The sequence below is a fragment of the Mytilus galloprovincialis genome, chromosome 6 (genome assembly GCF_965363235.1).
Source record: "Mytilus galloprovincialis chromosome 6, xbMytGall1.hap1.1, whole genome shotgun sequence".
NCBI lineage: Eukaryota > Metazoa > Mollusca > Bivalvia > Mytilida > Mytilidae > Mytilus > Mytilus galloprovincialis.
The window spans coordinates 57,171,294-57,192,179 of record NC_134843.1 but is presented as its reverse complement, the minus strand read 5'-3'; the positions used below and the strand labels follow the sequence as shown (position 1 = coordinate 57,192,179).

At 32.3% G+C, this 20,886-nt stretch overlaps 1 protein-coding gene across 1 annotated transcript; it reads left to right on the top strand.

Annotated features, from left to right (window-relative positions):
- The first annotated feature begins 10,097 nt into the window (after positions 1–10,097).
- On the top strand, positions 10,098–20,360 carry LOC143079943 (tyramine beta-hydroxylase-like). The gene is made up of 8 exons (XM_076255565.1): positions 10,098–10,214; positions 11,446–11,584; positions 12,054–12,158; positions 13,824–14,003; positions 15,607–15,776; positions 16,439–16,682; positions 17,399–17,495; positions 17,887–20,360. Exons 1-8 carry the CDS (start codon positions 10,212–10,214, stop codon positions 18,587–18,589), a joined length of 1,641 nt encoding a protein of 546 aa, XP_076111680.1. The 5' UTR covers positions 10,098–10,211; the 3' UTR covers positions 18,590–20,360.
- Positions 20,361–20,886: the final 526 nt, after the last annotated feature.

The following is a 20,886-nucleotide window of genomic DNA, read 5'->3' as shown; positions in this document are numbered from 1 at the left end:
TCAAAACCGCATTTTTTTTGGTTTTTAGTGCACTAAGGAGGTCCTTTGCGGTATTTAAACGGAACCCGGCTGTATTAGTAGCCTGGTATAATGCCAATTTTCTGTCCATTCCTTTTCAGTGGCAGTCGAAAATATTCCGACCGTATTACGGGCGGTCTCAATTACAAGACCTACCTATCGTATTTATTGTTAATTTTGTTAATTTCTTTTCTTCCTGAACATACATGAACATTATTTTTTTTATGCCCCACCTACGATAGTAGAGGGGCATTATGTTTTCTGGTCTGTGCCTCCGTTCGTTCGTCCGTTCGTCCGTTCGTTCGTTCGTTCGTCCGACTTCAGGTTAAAGTTTTTGGTCAAGGTAGTTTTTGATGAAGTTGAAGTCCAATCCACTTGAAACTTAGTACACATGTTCCCCATGATATGATCTTTCTAATTTTAATGCCAAATTATAGTTTTGACCCCAATTTCATGGTCAACTGAACATAAAAAATGAAAGTGCGAAGTTCAGGTTAAAGTTTTTGGTCAAGGTAGTTTTTGATGAAGTTAGAGTCACAACTACTTAGTACACATGTTCCCTATGATATGATCTTTCTAATTTTAATTCCAAATTAAAGTTTTGACCCCAATTTCACGGTCCACTGAACATGGAAAATTATAGTGCGAGTGGGGCATCCGTGTACTATGGACACATTCTTGTTTAGTACTGTTTAGGCGCACCCGACATTAATCAGTATAAATCAATAGGGAATGATCGAGTATCTCCAACATTCGATTGTCTCTTGAAGGATCAATTTTGAATTTCTGCCATCAGCACCAAACATGTATATTTACGATGTAATTTGTTAAATGTGGGAGTTTGGCAATATACAATCAAAGTAAGCAATATACAACGTCAGGCAGAAGATCTGTATTTGTAAATTGGTATTTTGATATCACCTGATTAGGAAGTGTCTCTCTGAAATTTTCTGAAAAACTTACACACACATAATCTGCCTTTTTTTCGTATGGTTATGAGATCTATAGGAATATAGAGCTATAGGCCTAATTGCATGCAAGTCTTTACAAATTATATATTTTGGTATGCTATAGTTGATTTTTTTTATAGACTACTAGTCATTTGGTAGGATTTTTTTTTACATGCGGATTGACTTGAGTGTGATATATGATGTATCTTTTGTGCTGCATTTAACAATTATTTACAACCATGCTGCATGATACACATTCATCACTATACCGCATCTAAATAAAGCTTTCTTGTTAAAAAAAAAATAAGGAGATGTAAACAATTAAAGGATTCGTAATGAGACAACTATCGACCAGAATTTAAAATACCCGATATAAGAATTGTGACTTTCTTACTTTCTTCATTCAGAGTGATCATAAATTAATCAGATAAGCTGGGGGAGGGGTGGGGCTTTATATTAAAAGAAAAGAAAATAGCACTAGCTTTTTGTGATAAATATATATAATACATTCACAGTAACAGACATAGATCATACGAGAAAATAAGCTCTTCAAAGCTCTGTCAGATCCCGGTACTTTTAACTGTTTCTTGACGCGTGCAAAAAAAAAAAAAAAAAAAAATGCAGACTGAGTACCGGGTTACAGGTGTTCATTGACAAATTATCATCTTTCGATTAAATGATCTTTTAAAAATCTATATGGTCGTAAATTTTAAAGCAGAGACATATATATCTGTGTATATGTCTCTGTTTAAAGTTATAAAATCTAAATGTTAAGTGATCTAAAATGTTCATTACCAATGAGTATTTTCGATTTTTCTGTGAAATGAGTCTAAGGTCGTCTAAAAGTATATTATACATGTGTATAATGAAAGTCAAATTATTGTGCCGTGAAAACGGTAAAGGAATTTAGCGGGACACGGGAAATTACAAAAATATCAGAATTGCTTACTTTCATAGTGTAAGCGGGATGAGGGAATCTAAAAAAAAAGTAACTAAGCGGGATACGTGAACAAAACCCCCAATGAGACCCCCATAAGTTGTGGCTTATTTTGGTCTCTCTCCCCTACATTACTTGATCGTTTTTGTAAAACAACTACACTCGAGGTCCTACAGTATTTTACCAAGAAATTTTACAAAATATTCAGAAAGAAGGCTTAGAAAATTTAAATATTGGTATGCACACATGTTAACCTGTCAGCACAGACAATTATATTTTTGTTAACGCGCCAAACTCGTTTCTTCCACAGTGCGACAATCTTTAGCAAAAAAATTATATTGATGGTGGTGAAAACCTAGTCCAAATAATTATCATGACGTCTTGCAAGGCTATTTTATTTTTATTTTATTAGGAGGACAGATTAAAATTGACACTCCGTAAATTTTATGGACACCATCACGAATTGGTGGATCCATACGATGTGTGTTTAACCAAACTAGCTAAGGACATTTTTACCACATGGTAGATTGTGGTTTGTCATTATGTCGTCTAATCTTTTAATTACCAAACGTGACTTATTCCCGATTGTGACTGTTTTGCTGAGTGTGAATTCGCATTACTATAAGACGTGTTACGGTACTTGTCTATCCCAAATTCATGTATTTAGTTTAAATGTTTAATGTTATATTTGTAATTCTCATCGGATTTTGTCAAATGTGTTGACGTCTTTTCTATTATATTTATGTGTTATGGAAACAAAAATTAATCACCGCCGTCATTTATTAGATTTAATTTTGGTCAACATAATCTGTACGATATATACCTTTGAAGTTGGATTCATAACAAACTGCACATATATATATTATAGTTAATTGCTATTAATAAGTATTGCAATATGCATTGTGTTTAAATGCAATATCAGTATTTAGTTCTATTTTAATCTTTAATCAATCCTAATTCTATCTTACTTTTGAGATATAGTTTTTCATATGTGACGTAATTTTTCTGCTGTTTCAGAAATTTCATATATTCAAATGTGACGTAATTTTTAATGCCTTTTCACCATCGTATGTGACGTAATTTTTAATGCCTTTTCACCATCGTATGTGACGTCATTTTCATAATTTACTGCGTTGAGGCCTGGACTGAGTCGGGTGTGTCTATTCTGTGTTGGTCATTCATTATGTATTCGTGTTTGTTTTATGTAATGAGTTAATACTTCAGTTTCATTATGTATATCTGTTATATTCATTTGATAAAATTTACTGTTTGCAATAGCATTAATTGTTCTAAATAATAAGGATGTTCTTATCCCAAGCATAAAAACTTAGCCGTATTTGACACAACCTTTTTCAACTTTTGATCTTCAGTGCTGTACAACTTTGTACTTTTTTTCGCTTTCGATCTTTTATATCTGGGCATCACTGGTGAGTCTTGTGTGGACGAGGCGCGTTTTTGGCGTATTAAATTTTAAACCTGATGAATCAAAATCAATTCCTAAACTATGCATCTACATTGGACTTTTATCGGCCATGAAAGCTAACCCCGAAAAATTATCCAGCTGTATTTCCATGTGTTTTTCATATGTCATGAATATCGACAATGATACCTGGCATCTAAGTCACGTTTCATTAATGTTCTTTCTGCAGGAGTAGATAACCTTAGCCGTATTTGGCACAACTTTTTGGAATTTCGGGTCCTCAATTCTCTTCAACTTTGTACTTGTTTGTCTTTTTAACTGTTTTGATATGAGCGTCCCTGATTAGTCTTATGAAGACGAAACGCGCGTCTGGCGTATTAAATTATAATCCTAGTATAGTACCTATGATAACTTTTTCATATGTCATGGATATCGATAATGATACGATGCATCTAAGTCACGTTACATCAGTGTTCTTTCTGCAATATGAGCTTGGTCTTACATCAATGTTCTTTCTGCAATATGAGCTTAGTCTTACATCAATGTTCTTTCTGCAATATGTGCTTTGTCTTACATCAGTGTTCTTTCTGCAATATGAGCTTGGTCTTACATCAGTGTTCTTTCTGCAATATGAGCTTGGTCTTGCATCAGTGTTCATTCTGCAATATGAGCTAGGTCTTATATTTTTTTTTATCGTTTCTCTGTTTAAAAATCGTGATTGAATTTTTGAAAGAAACAAAAAATCTGTCGACGACTACTAAATTAAAGATATTAGCAATAATTTTATCAGCCGATTTATAACTCAATCGAATGACCAGCAAAATAACATGAGTTAAATAAATAATTATGACAAGGATTATTAGGAAATTAAAATATTATAAAAAATATTTCACCGCTTGTTTAAATATAAACATTGGCACTACTTTGAAGCAGTAACTGTTAAATTTATTCTCCATTGCACATCACTGAACACCTACAAAATCATTATTTTTAAATTCATTTAAAATTCTAAATATATACCAGAATAGTTTTGAAAACTAAATATAATGTTGACGTTTGACATAAAAAATAAATCTGTCAATAAGAAATGTATTTTGAGTGAAATTTGTCTCTTAAAATTCATATTAATTTTTGGTATTTTTGACATATAGCTCTTCAACGGTTTCGGTACTTATACATCTTCGGATTTCAAATGTTTGGCTTTGAGCGTTCCTGATGAAGGTTAATCCAGAAAAGCATTGAAATATTAAAACAATTAAATCTAAAGCAATGTAATGGTATGAAATATTTTTGCTTGATACGTTATTCAACTCAAATACTTAAGAAAAGATGTTCCAGGCTTCTTCTTTTCAATAAGATTAGTACCCATTTTTAGAATTGTCCCCTCTCCAAAAAAGAAGCGGTTGCCGTTGGCAGCAATGCAAATTAATGCTTTAAAAAAGATCAATCTTTAATCTTTCTGAGGAATATTTTTCGTCGGAATTTATGATAAATCACAAAAAGATACCATGTCTTTGCACCTACCATTATCGACAGTTTTTATGAAATTTTTCTTAATTCTAAAAGTATAAAAATGTCTCGAATCATAATTTTATAATTGGAGTATAAATCAAGTAAATTAGAATCAAAATCAATTCCTAAACTATGCATCTACATTGGACTTTTATCGGCCATAAAAGCTAACCCCGAAAAATTATCCAGCTGTATTTCCATGTGTTTTTCATATGTCATGAATATCGACAATGATACCTTGCATCTAAGTCACGTTTCATTAATGTTCTTTCTGCAGGAGTAGATAACCTTAGCCGTATTTGGCACAACTTTTTGGAATTTCGGGTCCTCAATTCTCTTCAACTTTGTACTTGTTTGTCTTTTTAACTGTTTTGATATGAGCGTAACTGATGAGTCTTATGAAGACGAAACGCGCGTCTGTCGTATTAAATTATAATCCTAATATAGTACCTATGATAACTATTTTATATGTCATGAATATCGACAATGATCACGTTACATCAGTGTTCTTTCTGCAATATGAGCTTTGTCTTAGATCAGTGTTCTTTCTGCAATATGAGCTTGGTCTTACATCAGTGTTCTTTCTGCAATATGAGCTTGGTCTTACATCAGTGTTCTTTCTGCAATATAAGCTCTGTCTTACATCTGTGTTCTTTCTGTAATATAAGCTTGGTCTTAAGTCAGTGTTCTTTCTGCAATATAAGCTTGGTCTTACATCAATGTTCTTTCTGCAATATCAGCTTGGTCTTACATCAGTGTTCTTTCTGCAATATAAGCTTGGTCTTACATCAGTGTTCTTTCTGAAATATGAGCTTGGTCTTACATTAATGTTCTTTCTGCAATATGATCTTAGTCTTATATTTTTTATCGTTTCTCTGTTTAAAAATCGTGATTGAATTTTTGAAAGAAACAAAAAATCTGTCGACGACTACTAAATCAAAGATATTAGCAACAATTTGATCAGCTGATTTTCTAACTCAACCGAATAACCAGCAAAATAACATGAGTTAAATAAATAATTATGACAAGGATTATAAGGAAATTAAAATACTATAAAAATATTTCACCGCTTGTTTAAATATAAACATTGGCACTACTTTGAAGCAGTAACTGTTTAATTTATTCTCCATTGCACATCACTGAACACCTACAAAATCATTATTTTTAAATTCATTTAAAATTCTAAATGTATACCAGAATAGTTTTGAAACTAAATATAATGTTGACGTTTGACATAAAAATTAAATCTGTAAATGAGAAACGTATTTTGAGTGAAATTTGTCTTTTAAAATTTATATTAATTTTTGGTATTTTTGACATATAGCTTTTCAATGGTTTCGGTACTTATACATCTTCGGATTTCAAATGTTTGGCCTCGAGCGTTCCTGATGAAGGTAAATCCAGAAAAGATAAAATATTAAAACAATTAAATCTGAAGCAATGTAATGGTATCAAATATTTTTGCTTGATACGTTATTATCATTGTTATTGGCCATTGTTATATTATAGTTCGTTTCTGTGTGTGTTACATTTTTAAGTTGTGTTTCCTTTGTGCCGTTTGTTTTCTCGTATTTTTGAGTGTGAATTCACATTACTATAAGACGTGTCACGGTACTTATCTATCCCAAATTCATGTATTTGGTTTTGATGCTATATTTGTTATTCTCAAAGGATTTTGTCTAATGCTTAATCCGTTTCTGTGTTTGTGTGTATGTGTTACATTTTAATGTTGTGTCGTTGTTCTCTTATATTTAATACGTTTTCCTCAGTTTTAGTTTGTTACCCCGATTTTGTTTTTTGTCCATGGATTTATGAGTTTTGAACAGCGGTATACTACTGTTGTCTTTATTTATTCAGCTGAAATACTTAAAAAAATGTTCCAGGCTTCCTCTTTTCGATAAGATTAGTACCCATTTTTAGAATTGTTCCCCTCTCCAAAAAAAAAAGAAAAAAGAAGCGGTTGCCGTTGGCAGCAATGCAAATTAAAATGCTTTAAAAAGATCAATTTTTTATCTTTCTGAGGAATATTTTTCGGCGGAATTGATGATAAATCACAAAGCTTGGTCTTGATGAATAAATTTATCTACATTCTAGCTAGACACAGATTTAATAGAGTTTGTTTTTTTGCATTGCCTATTGTTGAGGACCGTAGGTTAAGGTTCCACTAAAGTCAAAATATAGGACAACTTCATAAACATATTAACTCTGCCTGTATTTTCAACCTATAATGAATAAAATCATAAACTATGGGCACATATGTTCAGTAAAATATACTTAACCTATACACACTGTGTAAATTGTAAATAAACTTGAAAATATTATGTGGTGGCCAAACCGGGTGAACACTTAATTTTCTAAAAAATCTGGAGGCCTGTGAGACGACTTTATTTGATCAAAATTGTTAAAGACGAATACTATTACATGTAATGCAGTACAAGCTAATGTTGTTTTGTTACATAAATATGTTGCAATGGCATAGTTGTCCAATTTCTGTATTGTACCTTCGATATTCGTTCACTTAGATGCATGCAATTAACTGAAACTCGTAAATCAATACATCTTTTGAAAAATCAATATTAGTTTGTACTACATTACATGTAACAGTATTCATTTATTCCAATTTTAAACAAATTAAGTCATCTAGCAGGCCTCAAGATTTTTTTGAAAATTTAGTGTGCACCTAAAGAACCGATTTGGCCACTACCTAACAATTTCAAGTTTATGTACAATTTACACAGTGTGTAAATGTTAAGTATGTTTAAATGAACATATGTTCTCATAGTTAAAGCTTTATTCATTATAGGTTGAAAAATACAGGCAAAGTTTAGATGTTATTAAGTGTCCTATATTTTGACTTTTAAAAAAAAGTGGAACGGGTTACCTTAACTTCTTGTTGTAAATCATGTTTTGTGCCGTTTGATTGTTAGCTATATTTTATATCCCCTTCTATTCATATATTACAACATGTTGATTATTTAGAGAAAGAGCAAACACATAGCGGTAACTAAAACATCTTTAAATAATTCAATTTTGGATGTGACGCGTAGTCTGATTGGCTGATGTCATTTTGTTATCAGCCCATAGACATAATTTAGTCATGTGACCGTGACGTCATCAACGTTTTTTCATGGTTTTCTACTGTTTAAAATGGAATTTAGAATTAAATTATAAGAAATGACTGTAATATTTTTTCTGTCTATTCGAAATAACATAAAAAATGTGGTGCACATTGTAAAATAACGCGCTATGCGCGTTATTCAGTGTGCACCGAAGTTTTTATGTTATTTTCATAGACAGGAAAAATATTACAGTCATTCCTTAAATATACTCAATGAAATCACCTGATTTCTGCAGTAATCATATGCACCCCATATGTTAAAGCCTAAACAGGATTCTACACGTACCACTACAGAATCTATTGCCGAAACAGTTTCATCACATCAGTAAATGATAATGACGATTATTATAAAAGTATTTAAATGGTTGTTATGAATTGCGTCGTTAGATAGATCCCCTTTGCACTTTAGCAGGAACCATTTAATTTATTCTCCGTTGCACATCACAGCATGTTTATCAAAAGATCTGTTTTGAAAGTCATAAATGTATATCCAAATAGATTTAAATCTAAATATAACGTTGACGTTAACTGTAAAATGTAGGGCTTTACGTGAAAAAATATAACATACCTTTCTGATTGGTCCGTCACCGATGGTAAATTGAAGTATTTAAAGTGTTCTGTTTTGTTTAAATGCAACATGCGCTTGTGTGTTCTTGTTGAATAGTTCAGTTTATTTCATTAACAATGCATTGGTAAGTTTTCTAATGATTCTTGTTTTCTAAATCTGCTTCTTTTCAGTTATTATTTTGTGCATGTATATATATGTGTATATATATATTTTACGCACATATGTTTTTATTGTCATTTAATTAATTGACTCGTTTCATTTAAAGGGGCACTAGCTACGAGATATGAAAAAAATTTAAGTACAATTATATTGTTCAATCATTAATGAAAATGAAATAGTGAAATAATAATTCGCTTTTAGCAGCCAGTATGGTTCAATTTTGTGAAATAAAGCTAAAACATTGATGATGAATGATCTACTTGCAGGTAATAATTCAATAGCAGTACATTTTTGAAGATTTAGATAAAATAAAGGATTTAAAAAAAAACAACCGTGTAGTTAAACATGTTTATAATAATCTAAGCCATTCAAGTATAAGAAACATTGATTTAAAGTATTATATGACAAATTTTGTATTCAAAGCAGGCTTCCAACGGAGATAACAATTTCACGCTTGTATACAGGTTTCAATGAGATTTCACGATGTCTCATACGTTTGATCTAAACAATTGAAATTATCAAATGTTTGAAGGCTTATATACTAACTATGTTTTTAAATTTTACATTGCATTATCAATTGATTAAAACAATTTATTAACAGGAGATAGTTGCATGCATATGGTGATGTAAATACACCCCATATGTTATACATTTATCCATCAGATGTTTGGCTCTACCAAATAAACTTTTGATTTGAAGAAGACTCGACGTTTTATTTTCCTCGAGGTGCTTGCAATTTGGTAGTTCAGGACAAATTCCTACGAATTGATTAAATACACAAATACACAAAACAACTGCCCCCACCCCACCCCGCCGTATTTAGGAAAAGAGGATGCCTATCTTCCTTATACTCTTTTGATGATATATTTATTTTCATTTATTGGTTGTATATTAACATAGATGCAACGTACTTCGTGCTGATTAAACAGATTCATGATAACACCTGCTTATGACTTGAAATTTCTATGAATGAATGTTTTGTTAGTGAATTTCGAAGCAAATCACGAAACCCTACTCCAACCATCTTCACACATGATTTCTAATCAATTACCTTGACACCCAAGCTGGTTATCTCAAAAGAGGCATTCGAGTATCTGAGCTAACGTACAAAGAACATTCACGTCAAAACATTGAAATTGGAGGAAAAAAGTCAGGTCCGATTCCCTTATCTAACCTTTTGCCATTTTAAGAGAAACCTAAAAAACATTGAAAGTCATAACAGTCTTTTATTTAAGGAAAGCAGATTTACAATTTCAGAAAATTTAGTTTGGTTCACTATTATGTAGTTTTGTCCGTTTAATTTTTATGATTAAATAATATTGGAAGTTTATTAAAGGATTCTTTCTGCAGTCATAAACCTGTGCATTGCAGCAGTAGCATGCTATCCATCTTTTCAAAACAATATTCCAAATGGCAACAATGTTGACCATCCATGTCAACCGAATGTGAAATGGCAAGGCGTTGGACATTTGAAAAAAGAAGGTGGTGGTCCAAGAAATCCTTTTGGTTTAGATGTTGCTGCTAACAATATGGTAATATATTTTTACAGAAGAGAAAAATAAGGGCACAATTTGGCAAACAGAATCATGAAACTTAAATTATAGAATCATTTAGATCTCAAAACCGTTACAAATACAAAGCTACGAAACCGTAGTTCTCATGTCCCTTTGATATTTTTTGACAATTTAAAACTTACAAAAACGGAAACATAATGTAAAAAAAATGCACAAAAATAAACAATCGTACACAAAACACTTCAAAGAGAAACTAAGGTTTGATCAATGCAAACCGTACCCAAAACCGGAAAGAAGTTGTGAGGTCGAGACAACGTGCCGTTTCTGCTGCATAAGTGATACTTATTACGTTGCACGTGACATGGGACAGTTTGGTAAAAAAAAAGCCATCATTAAAATAAACAGGTTTATCTGTAAAAGATTCATTTAAAGTTATAAAGTTACATCACCATTTCCTGACGTACTTTATTTGTTGCATTAAAATTTGCGATTAACATGTTGTGACAAAATCAGAGAGGTCGTTTAGCATATGCATAATAACTATAAGGGTCTCATTTAGTTTGATAGGATTATAACGTCAGAAAATATGTTTTTAAAAAGTTCACAATTATAAGTTATAAAAACAACGCTCTATATGTTATATTTGAACATTATAACAAAATATTAACTTCAGCATTTCTCTTCAACCACGTACTTTATTTGGCTCTTTTCACTTTTTTTTTGATTCGAGCGTCACTGATAAGCCTTTTGTTGGCGAAAGGCGCTTCCGGCGGAAATAAAAAATATCAATTCTAGTATCTATAATCAGTTTATCTAGAACAAACAATATGGAATTCTATGTGAATGAAATAAAAGTGCGAGGTTAAGCTAGCTATAAAAAACAGATATTATCCACAATTTCCTTCTTAAGGAATTGCACAAACAAGTCAGAAATAAGACAGTTGTTTTCCCTTTGTTTGATGTGTTTGAGCTTTTGTTTTTGCCATTAAATTGAACGATCCGTTTTGAATTTTCATTGGAATTTAGCATTTTGGTTGTTTTACCTTTTTATATCAATTTTATATACACAAAGAAAAGAGTTTCGACAGACATAATTCTTATTTAATTTCATAAAAAAAAAAAAATAGAAATTGACTTTCCGTGACCAAGCAAAAAATAATAACATGAGTGCAGTATCTGTTGAATTTGATATCTTATTGGAAAGGGTCTCTATAAAAATAAAAAATATAAAGTGATTTAATCAATTAAGGTATGGGACACAACTCTGTGTCAAATGGATTCAGATGGGGATGGAATGACGAATGGCTATGAATTAGGAGACCCAAATTGTGTTTGGGTAGCAGGACAAGGAATTACACCGGAGAGGGTCATAGACATCACTCACCCCGGTAAGTATTGAACAAACATCATCTGTAACGAAACATTACTTTTAGTACAGTGAAATAAATAACTTGTTGATCGGGGTTTAGTCTTAAATAGTTTTCACTGTAGATTGTGGAAAACCATGAAATACAGACATTTAAGAGTTGATTTTAATTATCGAAAGGAGGGAAATATTGTCCATGCGGTTATAAAGTTAGACACTTTTGACGAAGTAGAATCCTGACTGGGTAGTGTTTGTTTCCTTACTGATTTAATGGAAAATGCTAAGTGTAATTTTGTAAATGGTTATAAATGGAAATTACGTTATGCAAATTGGAATATTGATAACAATGCTCCAAACTGCTGGTTGAAATAACATTATTTATTTTTAAATGAAGGCCTGTATGTATCAAACTGCGGCTGTTGCAGGATTACGAAAGGTGTCATATCTTTTGTTTACAGCTGTAGTAATCATTTGATTTTTGTTTGTTTTAGGAATCTGCGATCCTTTTAATGCTCCTCAATGCTATCAAGCGAACACTGACTTCACAATATCATGTACATCAATCCAATTTAACTGTCCTGCAACTCAAGATCCTGGTGAGTAAATATCTCACAATAGAAACACTTTCTTTAATATTTCAAACTGACTGAAATTATTTCCTTTTTGTACAATTCTCGATAAAAAAAAACTGCAAGTAGCAGTTACGCAAATCCTTTTTTTTACTTAATAGTTATCAGAGGTACCAAGCCTTTAATTCGATACACCAGGCGCACGTTTTGTCTACATAAGACTCATTAGTGATGCCCAAATCAAAAAAGTTAGAAAGCCAAATAAGTACAAAGTTGAAGTGCATTGATGACCCGAAATTCCTAATACGGTTAATTCAATATATGCCTTGAATGAAACATGGAATAAGAAAACAGAACAATATTATACCATTAAACATTAAAAAACTCTTATAATGTACTATTGATTGTTTGATTTTTGGTTGTTTTACACCGCTTCATCACAAAAGGGTATGTAGTGGCGATCCTTTTAATATAATAAACTACAGGTGGGATTTATGATAAACTCGCCGTGAAACGTAAAAGTGCTAATTACTTGGACATTTTGACTCAAAATTTCGGTATTTTGTTTTGTCATCCAAATACAATGGTTTGGATTTAAAGTTTCGTTATTGTAGCATCTGATTTTTCAATCATATGCTGTTTTTTAAAATTTTAATTTAAAAAAAATAGAAAAACTCGCGTAATGGCATAATGAAAACATATAGAACAATAACAACCAAATGCTAATATAGGCGTATATTCAGGCAAAAAAAAAAAAAAAAAACAAAAAAAAAAAAAAACATAAGAAGTAACGGTACCAATTTCATTTCATTAAGTATGCATTTCGACAATAGTGTCTTTTCATTGTTGCACGTGACCAATTTTATTTGAAAGTTCAAAACTAACTACAAACGTTGATTAGCTTATAAAACCAAAGTAAAGCTAACCTCGGGCAAGTAATCAGAGCTTTGCAAGAAAGAGAAACTTTAAAACTAAAAAATTGAATTGATTAATACCAGTTCATGCCAGTACTGAAGTACTTTGTTGTAAATGACCAGGCACATTTACTCTAGAATGATAATACATTGTCTTAAAATGTTTGAATTATTTGTACGAAGTTTGTAGAAACAGGAAGATTGCAAGTGATTTGTCAAGCATTTATCTCTTGTTTCAAGCACACCATTAGCAAATATAATTTAAGTTTTCATACAACGTATGCTGCAACCCTAGTTTCAAACGAAAATGTTAAGGTCGAAAGAAACAGTTTTGAATTTTGAACGGACAATTCAACAATTCCGCGAACCTGCATTTTCCACGATGTCTTTGATCACATTTTACGGAAGTACATTATCAATATTTTAAACAAGGCTTGATATGGTTATTGTTTTAATAAAGTCAACAATATAAAAGTTGCCCGGGAAATTGAAGTATAAGGTCACATATAAAAATGAGAAAGGAAATGGGGAATGTGTCAAAGCGACAACAACCCGACCATAGAGCATACAACAGCCGAAGGCCACCAAAGGGTCTTCAATGTAGCGAGAAACTATGATCACTTCTGTCGTTTTGCCTCATATCCATTTCAAACCCGGCAATAATCACATTCGTTGTTTATTTAACAGTTGCGAAAAAGAGGTGTAATATTATGTGTTTGTTATATGTTTAACGATTGACATAATTTCTTGTTAATTCCTATTTTATCTATTTTTGAAGGTGTTACCAGTTACACTTACTCTCTCCCTCCGACGCCAGTACCAGTTAAGGAAACAACATATATGTGCATGGTATTTGATTTTCCGCAAGGGCAAGACATTCACCAGATTGCGTATGAACCATTTATAGACAACGCAAATGTGTTGCACCATATGACGATCATGGGGTGTATGCCTGGGCGTATGTATTTCATTCTTATACGTAAAATACGAGACCTTGTACCAGTCATTAGCTTGTGGTTGTGTTTGTCTTGTATGCCACACTTAGTGATATTATGCTTTTCGGTCTGTGAACCGTCCGTTCGTTTTTCCCGCTTCAGTTTTTGGTCTATGTAGTTTTTGATGAACTTGAAACTTAGTCCACATGTTCCTTATGACATACGCCTTCTAATTGTAATGCCAAATTAGAGTTTTGACAACAATTTGACGGTCCACGGAACATAATAATGATAGTGCGAGTTGGACATATTTTTGTTTTCACATGAAAATGATCCAAATAGTTACCAATGATAGTTCATATATTCGGGAAGTCTCCAATGTACCGGTTTACTGTGACTTGACTGTTAGTGTTGCTCTCCATCAATTGCAACTTATTCAAAATTCTGACCAAATTGCGATTTGTTTTATAAACCCAAACTGTTCAACTGGTCAGAAATTTAAGCAAACTGCTTGAGAAAGCCACAGCCAAGTCATGAAAGTGCAAGGTGATATAATAAAACATACTTACAATAATATAAGACTTTAACTCCACTTTAATGATGTTGAAACAATTTCAGTCTATCAGTTTGTATAGGTATATCATAATCATTACCATGCTAAAGGTGAACTTGTTGTTTTAAATTTCTGTAAGAATGTCCAAACTCAGCTTTCATATAGTTTTTCTTTTGAAAATTATTCTACATTCATAAAAATCAGACATTATGAGAATTAAAACATTTCATATTCAGTAAAATATGTGTGAAATAACAATATGTTTGTAGGAAGTTTCCATGGGGAAAAACTCCCAAAATCAACAGTTAAAAAAAAACTGTGAACAAGGCAAAGATAACACATGGCAAACACATGGGAAGATTAAAAAGACGGATGTTTCGTATAGAGCAGGAATATAACCTATTTGGAACAATTGACTTCCTATCTATTCATTAGTATAGGGCTTGTTTGTTCGGACAGTTTTCTCTGTTGTCGTTTATGGACTTGTTTGTGTTTCCGTGATGTTTTGTTGTTGTTGATGTTGTCATGGTCTTATCACACAGTAGCGGCAAGTATTTCATGCACGTGCAGGAACGATAAATCAGTAAATCGTGTTCTGTTAAGTAGATAAACAAAAAAAAAACGTCTGATAATTGTTCAATCATTACTAAACTGAACAAAGAAATCGACGGGTGCCGTATACGGTGCAGGAAATGTTTACCCGTGGTATCCAAAAGTAAGTTCGTTGGGATTAATTTTCGTGGTTTTTAAGTTTAGAAAACAATGATGTAAATGCCACTTTATAATTCACAATACTAAATAAAACTGATCTTAACTTTCACCGTTGGGAAGAATCAATAATTGCAATTCATAGTAACAGTGAGCACTAATCAAGTGTTGTAACCTGCACACACTAACTAGCTTTTACACACCTTTTGTTGTAAAGGTGCATTTACGTGCACAGAGCACGACACTCAATACAATTTACAGTAAAAACATGGCTGCGTTTCATAAAATAATTGTGAGTATGCAACACGTAGCGCATACATCACTTCGTACTTACATTGACCATTGTGAATTATTTAATGTTTTAGAAACAGTTCCTCCTAATGAAGTTGGCGTTCCTCATGAATGTGGAATGGGAGCATCAAGTTCGTGTCAAATTGTATTAGGGGTATGGTCTTTGGGATTCTCAGGTCATTGTCTGCCTGATGAAGCTGGAATCAGAATTGGACCAAACAAGTATACACAAGGCGCTATACAAGTATGTATATAGTAAAATTACAAAAAAATATTGAACTGCGGGGAACATTCAAAACGGAAAGTCCGGAATCAAAAGGCAAAATCAAAAGCTCAAACACGTCAACCGAATGGATAATAACTGTCACATTATAAAACCTGTAAATATATGATTTATGATAATGATAGGATAATTTTTTTCCCAAAGAAATTAGACAAATAAATAAATTATTACTGTTTATAAGGATTTCGAACATTAATGTGAGAAAGTATGCCAATTCCAAGCTGAATGCCATGAGTGGCTGAACGCAACATTAGCATGGAGAAAATCAGATAGAAGGTGGAATTTTTAAATGACAGGCCTGGTTAAAGCTGAAATATATAATCTTGCACAAGACAGGATGACACTGAATATTCTACAACAGTATATGCCGAAATCGATCGTGAATAAAAGTTAAAAAGTAGCATGCATACTAACAGATGTAAATGCACATTCAATCCCCTTCCCAAGCATATCAATTGGTTTTTATTTCTACGCCAATTCAGATGACACCAAATGAGTAATAGTTTTGAGTTGTATTGGGATATTTGTTCATTTCATCCACAATTCAACGTCCGATAAAGGTTTACCAATCTTTAAAAATACCGGTTTGCTTTAAATATGATACCATTTGTATATTGTTACAGTTACACTGGACAAACCCGCTTCTTTCGAACAGCCTTGTCGACGGATCAGGGATGAAACTATACTTTACACCTAACCTCCGTCCAAATGACGCTGGAATTTTCATCACCGGTCAGATTTATCTTAACATACCATCGGGTGTTGAGAGCCACCAAGAGGAAGGCGAATGTCCATCCGATTGTACAAATCAGCTCTTCACAGGAAATATTCATGTGTTTTCAGCTTTGAATCATATGCATTATTTAGGTAAATTAAATTAAATTATTCAATTATTTTTTTTTATATTGACTGAATATAATCCCGAACAAAACACTTAAGTATATTTTAACTGTCAAAAAGATTTCCCAAACATAGACACGTTTGAACAAATGAAAATCAATAACAAATAATTCAGCAACCGATATATACTCCGAAATAAATAACTACAAGGAGGTGAACATCACAGGTATTACAATCTTATACAATAAATAGTTCATGTTTCGTTTTAAAAAAGTGTCAATCATTTTATCATTTTTGTTCTATCAGCTTATCGACGTCTGTATTTTGTTTTGGATTTTGCACACATTTTGGACTTGAACACACTGAAAAGACATATGCGCATCTGGTTTAGTTATATTGGTTCCGTTATAGTGATTCTCGAGGTATATCATTTAATAAATATAAAATAATAGAGTTTTATGTAAAATTGATTGACAAAATATCAGGTTCCTGTAAGTTATTGAAAAATAATTTCACTATTCAATGACTGATCATATATGTCTAACTTAGTTATATATTCGTATAAAACAGTCCAAGGTTACGAGTGAGCTATACAAGTTGCATAGGCAAATATCTGTAGACTGCATTTCACCATTTAGTTATCATTTGTGTATTATAGTCGTTAGATTGCTGTCTAATGGACCTATATCCAACTACTCCTTCAATCATTTGTTGTTTGAATCATTTTTGTATCTTTTTCATAGGCAGTGAGATGAAAGTACAATTACATAGGAACGGGACAAAGATTGCAGATCTAACAGATGATCTCATATATGTTTATGATTCTCCTCAACTTCACGAGTAGGTATTCAACATTTAGTCATTTTTTCTAGCTTGTTTTACTGGGTATCTTTATTACCAATAATCAAATTGAAGGACAAGCACTTCGGTCCTCTATTGATATGCCTTTTTCTTGAGTATATGACATACATTTGTCTAAATTATGTTCAACATTCCCGGTAACCAGAATTACCAAATAGAGCTATACAACACAGGTGCTCCGGTAGGATAAACATGCCGATTTTATGGTTTAAAGAAGGTTTAAATTGGGTATCGCAGCTATTTCATCATATTTATATTTCATTTGTTTTAAACAAATAAGTAATTAACACATAGTGAACCAACATTAATTGTTTTTTCGTAAATCACTATAATAATCATTATATCAAAGAATGAAATTGTGTATTTCTAGGTTTTCTCCAGCTATTGAAGTTATGCCTGGTGACAGTATCACCACTAAATGTACATATAAATCAACATCTCGTTCCGGAACAACTTTAAATGGTCAATCAACCTTTGATGAAATGTGCTTTGGTTTATTATATTACTACCCAGTGGCAAATTTAGCAGGCGCGTGGACATGTATCTCGTTCAAAGGAATTTCCCAATGCGAAATTAATTCAGGAAACGTCGATGGTTGTAATATATTTGATTTCTTTAATTTTGGTAATCAAGCAAGTCAGAATAGGTACGACACAATTATCAATAATTGTCCAATATTTGGTGCCGGTACATACGATTGCATGGCTGCGCAGATGTCCATAAGAAACGATCCCTGTATGGCACCGGACGTATATGATTTGATAATACATAAAAATAATGGTTGGTACACAGCAGTTGCCTTCCATACTGCGATGTTGACACACAACCGCTGCTTCATGTTTTACGATTTATCAGTGGAAGAAAACGAGCAGTTTTATAATTCTATCGTAGACAATTGCGAACCATGGGGTAGTTGTTTGGAGCAGTGTGACTCAGCTATTGATGCTCAAAAGAATCATGCATGTATGCGCCATGGTAGTACGTATGAACATTTAAGATCTTACGCGGTTATCAACCAGAATATTCAGTGGATTAAATTTTTTGCAGCCGTCGCATCTTGTAAAAACATGTAACATTATAATTTTTATTTCTACGTATATATGTATAATCTACCATTACATTACCAATTTAAGATCTATTGTTCGTAATATATATTCAGTTAGTAAATGTGGTGTTCCCCCTTTCTCTCTCTCTCTCTTTGTTATGAGGATCTAATATGACTTAGTAATATTAATTGATAGTTTATATTAAATTCACGGATTCACGGACTTTATGTATAGGTTAAGATAGAAAGATCGACTAATTTTATGTAAAGAATATTCTATGTTGAGTGGACTTTTTTCACAGCTCTTCTTAAGGATGTACTTAGGTGATCTATGTAAAATAAGATAAATTAAGAATTCAAAATTGACAATTGAAGCTGGGAGAGTATTAGTTAAAGTATAAGCTAAAATATTCAAAAGACATGGAGCTCCATTTCGAGATATTTGATTTATAGAATATGGCGGAAAAAGGCTGCCTCGGACTTGCATATATGGTATTATTTGGGTTTCAAATCAAAAGAAAGAAAATCAAAAATCTGCTCAAATTTTGACAAATGACCTTTTATGAGCTATCAAGTCTTATGTTAAAAGATAAATAGGTGTTATGGGGCAAAATAAATTACCTTGTATTGGATGGAAAAACACCGAAGAGTCCGAACATTTGAAACTTATTCAAAAACCTCACCTAAGTACATTCTTAACATCATTTAAAGATAAATTGGGATATTTATTCCCGTTTAATCCGGGTAAAGTTAACACCGAATCCATCTCATTTTATCTTTTCTTCGTTTTGAGTCAATTTTGTTGTAATATGTATAACATCACAGGTGTCATTCGGTTTAACGAGAGCAATGATCGTGAAAGAATATCTTACGGGGGTCAAGTATTGCGAGACGATCGTGAAAGCTCTGATAACGGATCGTGAAAGAAATTTAACAGAGAAGACATATAAAAGGTCATTAAATAATGTAATTTATTTAATTACACAAACAAATTTACAACAAAATAAAACTGTCTGTGAAAATGGTTCAACATTATGATTAGTATGTGAGAATATCCAGTTTTAAAAGTATATAGTTTTTACAAAACAACAATAGGCAGAGTGCATCTCGACATTTCAATGCCATAAAAAATGTAAACAAACATGATTTTTTTCACAAATTCGGATAAAATAAATTACTTTTATCCGAATAAGAGCATTCTATTTGAATGAATCAAATGGTTCTCATAATTATTTTGTATAGACATAATCTGAAATTTGATAAAGAAAGAAATATTTACACAAAATTGATTTTTCTGATCGTGAAAGATCACGTACCGCTTTTTTGAAGATCGTGAAAAGGATCGTGAAAGATCAGATGCTACGAAGACTTTCAAATTATCTTAAATTATAAGATAATTAATATTTGTTATAGGTATTGAGAAAAACTAGATAGGCAAAGATCCTCAATAAATTGAAGCATGTTATGTATATTGCTATTATCCTGTAAGTTACACCCGGCACTTGAAACTTTTGTTCAAACGTAGACCTCGAAGAGGAGCCAAAAATGAACTGATACTCATAAAGACAATCCATATTATCGCTTGCTCAAGATATAAACGGGGTAACAGGAGATTTTATTTGTACAAGTACGATCGTCTCGCAATACTTGACCCCCGTTAGATATCCATTCACGATCATTTCTCTCGTTAAACCGATGACACCTGTGACCATGGGCCAATTGTATGAATCTTATATTGTTATTTGTGTCAATTGTTAATCAAATGTATTTATAGTTTACAATACACTCATCATAGATACCAGGATTGAAACTTTGTATTTACGCCAGACGTGCGTTTCGTCTACAAAAGACTGACCAGTAACTCTCGAATCACAAATTGTTACGAAAAAATGATTTCAACAATTGAAAGTTTAAATGCCAAAAAAAGTAAAATCATCAAATTTCTGAACTCCGAGGAAAATTAAAAACGGAAAGTCCCTAATCAAATGGAAAAATCAAACACATCCATCGAATGGACAACAACTGTCATATTCCTGACTTGGTACAGGCATTTTGAATGAAGAAAATGGGTGATTAAACCTGGTTTTATATCGCTAAACCTCTCACTTGTTCGACAGTCGCATCAATTTCAATTATATTGTCAATGATGCATGAGCAAAATGTCACAACTAGGGTTAAAAAACCCACACAGACCATACCAAAAACTAGGGATGATTTCAGATGCTACGGAAGGGGAAGCAGATCCTGCTCCAAATGTGGCACACGTCGTGTTGCTCATGTTATTACAAAGCCGGTAAATGGTCTTATTTGGTAGGTCACATTCGT